The sequence below is a fragment of the Myotis brandtii genome, unplaced genomic scaffold (assembly GCF_000412655.1).
Source record: "Myotis brandtii unplaced genomic scaffold, ASM41265v1 scaffold959, whole genome shotgun sequence".
Taxonomy (NCBI): domain Eukaryota; kingdom Metazoa; phylum Chordata; class Mammalia; order Chiroptera; family Vespertilionidae; genus Myotis; species Myotis brandtii.
Window position 1 is genome coordinate 1,303,964 of NW_005371966.1, and position 10,146 is coordinate 1,314,109.

The window sequence follows — 10,146 nt, forward strand, 5'->3', positions numbered from 1 at the left end:
ACTATTTGTTCTGAAATAATCATAGGAAGTGATTGATTGAATGTACTGAAAAGTGATGTTAGCAAACTGGTGTACTAGGTAGATATAGACCTTAGTTCCTCCATACATAGTGAGTTAACAACAACATATGGACCAGAATTCCTTCCTGAGAACTTTAAAGATCATCTAAGAAGAAGCTACAGTACCCAAGCCCCTGTAAACTCAGAAACAGAGTCCAGATAAACGATGAGAAAATGAGTTTACTTTTGTGTACTAGCTTGTACTCATCCCCATGGTGCTCTTTTATAAGAAGGGAAACAACAGGGTTGGCGACGTGTTCAACATTCTGCTTTGTCTGGGGGCTTCCTAGAAATTGGTTTCTGGCTTGCCTGACTGGGATCAGTGACAGACCAATAGGCTATGTGGAAGTTGTAGTTGAAAATAGAGGCAAGCACCACCTTATGTCAGAGCTGGAGTTTTATAGGCAGGAAGAAAAGGAACAAAAATAAGAATAGGTTTGAGAAATCCTAAAACTGCTAGCGGGGTGATTAGTGAAAGTTTTTTTCAGAAATCCCATATAAGTGGTTGGACTTTAAAATGCCCAAATCTCAGCAATGATTACAATGTATACAAGGAAACATACAAAAAAAATGCCCCAATCAGTGTAACAATATGAAACTCTAGAAACCAACCCTAAAAAAATTCAGATCCCCTCTAGGTCCATTCGTACTGTCATAAAGGTAAGATATTCTTATTTTTTTTATAGCAGAGTAGTTTTTAGATTTGTAAATGTAGCACAACTTTTTAATCTACTGACCTGATACAGGTTTATCAAAAACATATACATCAATTAAAGATTCATATATACAGACAACAATATGGTGACTACCACAGTGAAAGGAAGGTGAGGGCATGTAAAGCAGATAAATTGTGGATAAATGATGGCTGGAGAAGACTAGAATTTGGAGGTAAACACACAATATTATATACAGAAGATGTATTATAGAATGCTACACTTGAAAGATATATAATTTTAACCAATGTCTGTAGCAGGATCACACATGAGGTCCACTGAAGTTAGCCTCCCTATGCCATCTAGCTGTAGCAATAGTAGACTTCCCAGTTCCGGAAATGGGTCTGTGCTCCATTAAGCTTCACCAAAGCCCCCATTACTGCTGCCACTGCCCCTGTGTTACTCGGACATACCATTTTACATCATCATCAGTGAGTGACTTGGTTTTCCCACGATGTGGTCTCACCAGCACCTTCTGGACACTGTGCCCCATATTTTACTCAAGGAATTCTGGGGGCTGTATCCCAATGATGTCTCCCTGTGATGTTCATTGGCATCCCCTGGAAACCACTGGCTCACGTCTTCTTGAGTGCCTATTGGCCATCCATCAGTCTCTCCTCTTCTCTGGTGAGATTCCTACTGTGTCTTTGGTCTATTTTATATTTCATTTCATTTGTTTGTTAATTCTCACCCAAAGTTATTTTTTCACATTGCTTTTTAAAAAGAAAGAATAGAAAAGAGGAAGGGTGGGAGGGAGAGAGATGAAGTTGTTGTTCCACTAGTTTATGTATTTATCCATTGTTTTTTAAAAAATATATGGTTTTATTGATTTGAGAGAGAGGGAGAGCGGGCATGGTGCCCAGCCATAGTTCCGGAGGGAGGGCCTCACTTGGGGGCATGGGAAAATCTCTCAGGAATAGAGACATAGGTAGCCTAGACCCAGCCCTTTTCTGGCATCTGAGGGGCAAAAGAGCCTACAGCACCCAGTATTCCCAGGTGGTGTCTCATCCAAATACTAACCAGGCCCAACCCTGCTTAGCTTCCTAGATCAGACCTGGTACATTACTGCTGTTGCAAAAGGCAAGTGAGCCTTCTTTTATATAGCTGAGTTGTATTCCATTGTATAAATGTACCACAACTTTTTTTATCCACCTATCTACTTATAAGCACTTGGTCTGATCCAAATCTTAGCTATTGCAAATAATGCTGCAATGAACACATAGGTGTCTATATTATTTTGAATTTGATTTTCAGGTTTATTTGGGTATACTCCCAGAAGTGAAATCACTGGTTATAGGCAGTCCCATTTTTATTTATGTCTTTTCTCATCTGAGGCTATGTTTATTGATTTTTGATACAGAGGAAAGCATAAAGAGTGAGATAGGGACACAGAGAGAGAAAGAAACGTTGATGTGCTGGAGAAACTGATTGATTGCCTCCCATATGTGCCTCCACCAGGAATCAAACACACAACCTAAGTATGTGCCTTGACTTGGAATTTTACCTATAACCTTTTGGTGTTCAGACTGATGCTACATCTGAATGAGCCACCCAGCCAGGTCCATTTTGTTTTGTTGTTTGTTTTGTTAACCCTCACCCAAGGATATTTTTCTATTGATTTTTAGAGAGAGTGGAAAGAAGGGGGAGAAACACACACACAAAGAAACATCAGTGTGAAATACATTGATTGATTGCCCCTGGCACACCGCAACTAGGGCTGGGATGGAGCTTGCAATCGAGGTATGTGCCCTTGACTGGAATCAAACAGGTGGTCCACAGGCGGAGGCTCTATCCACTGAGTCAAACCAGCTAGGGTGCCAGGTCCATTTTTAATTTTTTTTTTAATTAAATCTTTATTGTTCAGGTTACATTTGTTCCTCTTTTTTTCCCCCCCATAACTCCCCTCCTCCCAGTTCCCACCCCACCCTCCGCCCTCACTCCCCACCCACTGTCCTCATCCATAGGTGCACGATTTTGGTCCAGTTTCTTCCCGCATCTCCCATTCCCCTTTCCCCCCCAAGAATAGTCAGTCCATTCCCTTTCTATGTCCCTGATTCATTATAATCACCAGTTCATTCTGTACATCAGATTATTTATTCACTTGATTCTTAGATTCACTTGTTGATAGATGCATGTTTGTTGTTCACAATTTGTATCTTTACCTTTTTCTTCTTCCTCCTCTTAAAGGATACCTTTCAGCATTTCATATAATACTGGTTTGGTGGTGATGAACTCCTTTAGCTTTTCCTTATCTGTGAAGCTCTTTATCTGACCTTCAATTCTGAATGATAGCTTTGCTGGATAAAGTATTCTTGGTTGTAGGTTCTTGGTATTCAGCACTTTGAATATTTCTTGCCATTCCCTTCTGGCCTGCAAAGTTTCTGTTGAGAAATCAGCTGACAGTCGTATGGGTATTCCCTTGTAGGTAATTGAGTCTCTTTCTCTTGCTGCTTTTAAGATTCTCTCTTTGTCTTTTGCTCTTGGCATTTTAATTATGATGTGTCTTGGTGTGGTCCTCTTTGGATTCCTTTTGTTTGGGGTTCTCTGCGCTTCCTGGACTTGGAAGTCTATTTCTTTCACCAGGTAGGGGAAGTTTTCTGTCATTATTTCTTCAAATAGGTTTTCAATATCTTGCCCTCTCTCTTCTTCTGGTACCCCTATAATTCTGATGTTGGTACGCTTGAAGCTGTCCCAGAGGCTCCTTACACTATCTTCATATTTTCGGATTCTTTTTTCATTTTGCTTTTCCGGTTGGGTGTTTTTTGCTTCTTCGCATTTCAAATCTTTGACTTGATTCTTGCGCTCCTCTGGTCTGCTATTGGGTGTCTGTATAATATTCTTTATTTCAGTCCGTGTATGCTTAATTTCTAGTTGGTTCTTTATCATAGCATCGAGGGTCTCATTAGTTTTCGTGACTCTCTCCTCAAGTTTATTGACAGCTTCTAGCACATTTTTGCAAGCCCTCAAAATTGCGATTTTTAGCTCTATATCCTCCATTTCTGTCATGTTTTTTTGTCTCCGCATTTTTTATGCTTTCTTGGTGCACCCCCTAGTGGTCTTTGTGCGCAGTCTTGTTCTAGTTGAGCCTTGATTGTTGTAGTTAATACTAGAGGGATTTGACCACCAGGCCGACTGGCTGTGTGAATCAGCTGTGTCTGCCGCGGAAAACTTCTGTCCTCTGGGGAGGTGCTAATCTAGCCTTTGCCTGAGGCGATCTGGCAAATGGCTCTGCGCAGGGCTTGGGCGGGGCGGGCTCAACAGGGCGGGCGGAGGGAGCGGTTATGGCCCCTCTCAGTCCCGTTCCCAGAGGCTCTGCTTCTCAGAACCCCAGGAACCGCTGCAAACCTCGGAGGGAAAGCTGCCTTCCAACTGATGCCAGACACTCCCGCTTCTCCCGTTTGAGTCCGAGTCCCCAGCGATTCGCCCGTATCTGGAGCTCAGAGTCTGAGACTCCCCCCTGACCGAAAACGACAACCGCGCTCTCAGCCACCAGCCCGCTTTGCGCGCGCACCTCCGCACCTGAGTATTTTCCACACTGCGCCTCCTCTGAGCCTCGGTGTGCTGTTATTTTTCCTTCTAGTTGAAGAGTCTCTCCTCAGCCAGCCTTCCTGTGGTTCTGGGTGATGTCCGTTCCGTCTTTTAGTTGTATTTTTGAAGTGGTTGTTTGCGGCAGCAGTCTCCGGTGTTTACCTATGCCGCCATCTTGGTCTCCCATTTTTAATTTTTTGAGGTAATTTCATACTGTATTGCACAGAGGTTTCACCAGTCTACATTTCCAGCAGCAGTGTACGAGGGTTCCCTTTTCTCCACATCCTTGCCAGCACTTGTTTTTTTCATTTATTTATGATAGCCATTCTGACAGGTGTGAGATGACAGGTCATTGTGGGCTTTTTAAATATGTTTTTAGTGACATTTAGAGAGAGAGGATGGGAAAGGAATAGAGAGACAGAAACATCTAGGAGAGAGAAATATCATGAATCAGCTGTGTCCTGCATGTCCCTACTGGGGATGAAGCAGCAAGTCATGCATGTGCTCTGACCAGGAATCAAACCAGCAACCTCCTGGTTCCTTTGTCTATGTTCAGCCACTGAGAACACCTGCTGGGCTCATTGTGTTTTTCCTCCCATTTATTTGTTTGTTTTTTTAAATATATATTTTTTATTGTTGATAGTATTATAGATGTGTCCCATTTTCCACTCCTTTACATCCTTCCTCCCAGCTCCTATCCAGCTCCCCAAGTTTTCACTACCCTATTGCCAATGTCCATGGGCTATGCCTTTCCTATATAATAAAAGGGTAATATGCAAATTGACCCCAACGGTGGAATGACCAGAAATGACTGGTTGCTATGATGCTCACTGACCACTAGGGGACAGACGCTCAACACAGAAGCTGCCCCCTGGTGGTCAGTGCATTTTCACAAGGGGAGCGCCACTCAGCCAGAAGCCGGCTCCTGGCTGGCCAGCGCAGTGGCGGTGGCAGGAACCTCTCCTACCTCTGCAGCAGCGCTAAGGATGTCTGACTAGTCAGACATCCTAAGCCGTTAGTCAGACATCCCCTGACGGCTCCTGGGCTGCCAGAGGGATGTCTGACTGCAAGCTTAGGCCCAATCCCCTGGGGACCAGGCCTAAGCTGGCAGGTGGACATTCCCCAAGGGCTCCCGTACTGCAAGAGGGTGCAGGCCAGGCCGAAGGACTCCCGCACCCCCGAGTACACAAATTTTCATGCACCGGGCCTCTAGTAAGTATATAAGTTAGTTTAACTCTTCTTGTCCGCCTAACCCCACATTCAAGTATGTCAGTCTGTTTTATGCCTCCAAGCTTCAGGTCTTATTTTGTTGGTCAATTAATTTTGTTCATTAGATTCCACAAATAAGTGAGATCATGTGACATTTGTCTTTCTCAGATTGGTTTATTTCACTTAGCATAATATTCTCCATCATTGTGGTTTTAATTCGCATTTATCTGATGGTTAGTAATGTTGAGCAACCTTTCATATATCGCTTGGCCATCTGTGTGTCCTCCTTGGAGAAGTGTCTATTTAGGTCCTTTGCCCATTACTTAATTGTAGAACTGTATACCTGATTATTATAAAATGTTATTATCCATTGTAACCCAATAATTCAAAAGAAGGAGAAATATCACCATAATATTGTCATAAAAACATGTCAATGGTATAGAATTGAGAGCCTGAAAATAAGCACATATGTATATGGGAAAATAATTTTCAACAAAAAAAGCCAAAAAATTAAAATTAAAAAAAGAAATCCTCTTCAATAAGTAGCCTTGAGAAAGTTGGAAACTCTCATGCAAAAGAATAAAACTAGACTACCATTTGTCCCTATGTACAAAAATTAACTTAAGGTGGATTAAAGATGAATGGTATTTAAATGCCCATTGAAATGTTATATGTTGATTCCCTTATTTTTTCAGTCATATTTCTCTTCACTGTCTCCTTAAAGGTTTAATTCAATGACTTACTTAAATTTTTTGTTTACATAATTTATTTCTAGTTTGTTTTATCAGAAAAGATTCAATAGCTATATGATAGAAAACAGACTTTAGTGATTGAACATTAGTCTAGAAGGGGATTTTGGAAAAAAGGTGAAAACAATTAAGAATTCTTTTTTCGCCCTAACTGGTTTGGCTCAGTGGATAGAGCATCGGCCTGTGAACTGAAGGGTCCCAGGTTTGATTCTGGTCAGGGGCATGTACCTTGGTTGCGAGCACATCCCTGGTGGGGGGTGTGCAGGAGGCGGCTGATCGATGTTTCTCTCTCATCGATGTTTCTGACTCTTTATCCCTCTCCCTTCCTCTCTGTAAAAAAATCAGTAAAATATATTTTTTTAAAAAGAATTCTTTTTTCGTTGTTTAACTGAAAGTTTGTAATTCTCTAAAGGAATTGTAATAAGGCTAATTTGCTAATTGAATGAAATAATCTATATTTATATAATGCATTAATTGACATTTAATTTTCATGGGACTGGATCAAAAGTGCAGATGGAATAATTATGAAAGTAAGAATTCAATAGGTAGAAGAATTTCAGTTGATATCAACCACTGTGAAGAATATTACAGTTTAGGAAAGACAATAACGTTCATGCTTGTATGAAGAGCAACAGGGTAGGGTGTGTAGTTGGATCTGGGTTGATGCTGCATGTGCAGTATTTTGTATTACTGCTGGGAAATTCTACGCTTTGTAAACCCTGGTCTTTCAAAAGGAGCTAAGAGCTATCCTCTTGCCCACAAAGAGATACTATATCTACCTATGTGGCTGTTTGTTATACCAACCTTATTGAATATAGTCCAGAATAGAGGCTATCAGTTAGAAGATGCTAAATATTCTATCATTTCACTTATATAAAATGTCTAGAATGTTCAGATCTTGTATAGAGAAAACATATAGGACTAGGAAAGGAGGGAAATGGAATTGATTGCTAATTGGTATAGTTTCTTTTTTAGTGTGATGAAATGTTTTATCTTTAGAATAGAGGCCCGGTGCATGAAATTAATGCATTTGTAGGGGGTTCCCCTCAGCCTGGCCTTCGCCCTCTCATAGTCCAGGAGCCCTTGGGGGATGTCCGACTGCTGTGGAGGTAGGAGAGGCTCCAGCCACTGCCGCTGCACTCGCCAGCCATGAGCCTGGCTTCTGGCTGAGCAGCGCTCCCCCTGTGGGAGTGCACTGACCACCAGGGGGCAGCTCCTGCGTTGAGTGTCTGCCCCCTGGTGGTCAGTGTGCTTCATAGCTACTGGTTGTTCCCCCATTCAGTCAATTTGCATATTAGCCTTTTATTATATAGGATAGTGGTATTGTTTGTAAAACTCTGTAATTATCCTGAAAAATCACCAAATGTGTACTTTCAAAGGATAAGTTTTATGGGTATGAATTATATATCAATAAACAACAAAATCTTGGTTGGTGTTTGAGACCTATGTTTGTAAGAGACTGTGTTTGCAGGTTAAACACAGAGATAAAATAGAATGGGTTACACTCACTTAAGTAGCAGGGCTTTGAACAGCTGAAAAAGCATATGAGCTAAATTAAAGTTGTCATTAATTATGAAGAAGTATTTTTCAGGTTAAATAGGAAAAATTGGTGAGATGATATTATGATAGGGAAATTTACCACTTATAACAAATGCATATAAATATTCTTCCAAATATTATGCCATTAATAATATAGTACAAACAGATAATATGGACAAACATATTTTTTTTCTGCTTCAGCATCCTCAGCTTAATTTTAGGACAGAATATGGAGTGTTATAGAAATAAGTGAATTTACTTATGTCTCATATGCTTTTAGAATAAACAAAGTTCAGAGTAGACTTTATAAAATTGGGAGTGTTTTCTTATGGGAAGACAAGCTGAGGGGAGGAGTTTTCTCAAAAAGGTAACTTTCCATCCTTTTTAAAAATTTTTCCTTAATTCATTCTGCACATAATTATTAAGACATTGCAAGATATCAGGTACTGTTTGGGGCAATTCTGAGAACAAAACAGACATAAATCCATATATGTATGGGGTTTGTATTTTAGGTTTAGTGTAGTATATTGCCAATTGTTAGTGAACGTTTTGAAGGATAACAATTATAAGTTGGAGTACATGTAGGTGCTTAGTGTAAGCGTATGTATATTAGAGCAAACACTTTCAAAGTAAAAGGACATTCTGACTTAATGAAGTCTACTCTGATCTTTAAATTTTCTAAAATAACCATTTATAACAAGATTTCCTAAAGAATAGGTAGGATTAGATATTGTATTTCAATATTCTCTAAACCAGATGTGGAATTATGTCATAATCCGTGGTCTATATTTAGCTGCCTATATTTACATTTTCAATGAATGTTAAATTGTACAGGATCTTGTTTACTGTTATTTGGTTTGGATATTAACCTTTACTGTACTTATTATTTAAGAGAAGGAGGTTGGATTGCTGCCACTCCAAGAATGGAGACAGCAGTGGAAGAGCCTCCTGAAGAAAACAGAGATGGAGGTTCAGTTTTTCCAGACGAAATCCTTCCTGACTACAGAGACTATGTACAATTTCCAATAAGCATTTTATGCTTAACTTTTTTCTATTGTGGTGAAGCTGCCTCTGCTTTGTATCTATTTGATGTTTATCGAAAGAATAATGATGTATTCTGGATGTCATTCACCATTGCCTTTCTTCTGGTGGGAGTAGTTTTGGATCAAGTTATCCTTTTGCTTTTCCAGAAAGACTTGAGCAAACATAAATTTTTGTTTGTTGGGCACATTTTGCTTCTAGGTCCTGTGGTGAGGTAAGTCATATTAAATATATTTCATTCATTTACTTTTCTAAAAGCTACAAAGTAAAATGTAGACTAATATGCATGTGGATGCACTAATTGGTTCTTTAACAAAATTACTTATATTTTAGTTTTGTTTAGTTTTCTTAACTTGAAACTATTGGTATAAGGTGGTCATCAATTTTAAGACAATGAGAGTTTTGAATAATACAAAATGAAATATAAATTGTTTCTTCTGTTCTTTTAATGAATGTATCACATTCAGTTTTATTATTTACCTCCTTACGCCAATTATGAATGTTATTTTAAGTAATTACGAGAAATAGAGATATAACATTATGTTGCAGGGTGAGAATGGAATGAGAAAGACAGATACACTTTAAGAAACAATGTCATATATTTTCCTTGTAAATTTATTAGTTGCAGATTATCAAGACATTCTATAAATTGAATCTGAAACTTGGATTATTTATATGCATTTAAACAGTTCATTTCCATTGTCACTTCTGCTTTATAATGCCGATTTGCATGAGAACTATGTGTTTTATAGGAATTAATTTCTCTAGTTCTTCACTTAGGGTTTTAGGTATAAAAACCCATAGAAAGATAATTTAAGTTATACTGAAATAGCCTTCATACCATAAATTTATTTTTTCCCGTGGGAACCGTTTTATTCTTTAAACTATGAGCATATATAACTTTGATACAAGAATAGAAACAAAAACTAAAAATGTGAAAAGAAAGAGTGGGACTGGCTTTTAGAGCTCTGCATATTTGGAATTCCACTTTAGCACTTACCATACTAAAATTAGCTTCCTTGACCTCTCTGAGCCCATATGTTTTCATCTGTAAAATCAGAACAATCCATACCATAAATTTAATCCTAGGAGCAGCAAATTAAATTATTTGGATTTGTTCCCTTGAGCTAATTTAAGTTTTATTCACTGTATTTCTTGAAGAAAAAGGACTTATTCACATACTACAGAAAAGGAAAAACATGTTAACTACAAAATTTATAAATACAGAAAACCCAGATAATGTTGGCAGCAAAAACCTCTTTTTAAAAATATAGTTTTCAAACAATATTATATTAGTTTCAGGTGTAT

The 10,146-nt window shown here is 38.9% G+C and overlaps 1 protein-coding gene across 1 annotated transcript in view; it reads left to right on the forward strand.

Annotated features, from left to right (window-relative positions):
• Window positions 1–8,720: 8,720 nt before the first annotated feature.
• XKR3 (XK, Kell blood group complex subunit-related family, member 3) overlaps window positions 8,721–10,146 on the forward strand; it is a gene marked incomplete at its 3' end in the record, with an annotated part of 50,461 nt that continues 49,035 nt past the window's right edge. Inside the window, exon 1 of the mRNA XM_014533246.1 lies at window positions 8,721–9,052. Coding sequence (XP_014388732.1) covers window positions 8,721–9,052 — 332 coding nt within the window. The remainder of the gene's footprint in view (window positions 9,053–10,146) is intronic.